The sequence below is a fragment of the Otolemur garnettii genome, unplaced genomic scaffold (genome assembly GCF_000181295.1).
Source record: "Otolemur garnettii isolate 467f Iridium unplaced genomic scaffold, OtoGar3 scaffold00049, whole genome shotgun sequence".
Lineage (NCBI taxonomy): Eukaryota > Metazoa > Chordata > Mammalia > Primates > Galagidae > Otolemur > Otolemur garnettii.
Genome location: NW_003852444.1, coordinates 2711290 through 2712420, shown reverse-complemented (window position 1 = coordinate 2712420; position 1131 = coordinate 2711290). Strand labels below are relative to the sequence as shown.

The 1131-nt window shown below is 51.8% G+C and overlaps 1 gene segment (V, D, J or C); it reads left to right on the top strand.

Moving 5' to 3' along the window:
* The first annotated feature begins 342 nt into the window (after positions 1–342).
* On the top strand, positions 343–848 carry LOC100946838. The segment is given in 2 exon segments: positions 343–391; positions 484–848. Coding segments are annotated over 2 exon segments (414 nt in total).
* Positions 849–1131: the final 283 nt, after the last annotated feature.

Genomic DNA, 1131 nt, shown 5'->3' with positions numbered 1-1131 from the left:
CAGCAGCAGGTTTAGATAATTAAGCCAGTGTAGTGATGAGAAATTACATCACTGCAGAAATGAAATATACATGGAATTACAAACTCATTACAAAAAGGTCAAGAAGAACATATTGAGTCCTGTGTACACTCAGATACATTGATTCTCCTCATTTTAAGCTGTTCACGTCTACATTTATTTTGGATTTGATTCTGTGGGGAAGAGGGCGTGGTCCCTCCTGACAGAAAGGCTCTGGGGCCCAGGCAGGGAGGATGAGTCTCAGAATGACTCCCTGGAAACCTCCACTCCCCTTTCTTCACTGCACAGAACCAGAAGTCCCTGCTGTCCTGCCCAGCACCTGTCATGAGCATCGGCCTCCTGTGCTGTGCGGCCTTTTGCCTCCTGTGGGCAGGTGAGTCCTGGGAGGGGATCTTGCCTGGATTTCCTGGTCCGGCCCCAAGCCTTTCACAGGGGCTGCAATGTCATGTTTGTTCTTCTCTGCAGGGTTGGTGAATGCTGGTGTCACCCAGTCCCCCAAATCCCAGATCCTGGTGACAGGACAGAACGTGACACTGAAATGTGCCCAGAATATGAACCATAACAGAATGTACTGGTATCGACAAGATCCTGGGCTGGGACTGAGGCTGATCTATTACTCTGTTGGTATTAAGGTCATTGACAAAGGAGAAGTCTCTGATGGCTACAGTGTGTCTAGATCAGAGGTAGGGTCCTTCCCCCTCACTCTGGACTCTGCCACCCCCTCCCAGACATCTGTGTACTTCTGTGCCAGCAGTGATGCACAGCGCTGCACAGCTGCCTCTTCTCTGCACAGAAAGTCAGGGCAGGCTCTGCTCCCCAGAGCTCAGTGATGCCCTTGGCAGAGTTCTCAGAACCCGAGAACTCTGAGGGCCTGTGCAGTGTGGACCTCAGGGTGTGCCAGGTGCACCTGCAGGGGTCTCCGCCAGGCCTGCACTGATCCCAGACCTCAGGCAGTGACTTGTCTCTTGCTGTTCTCTCACCTTTCCTTTGAGGTGTCCCACTGTGGTGAGGACCAGGCTCCTCTGACTTTGAGTTTTCTTGACCTTAGCCTGAGTCTGAGGCCTACAGAACTGAACTTGATTTGTGTTTCAGGTCACGTAGACTCCTGTCTAC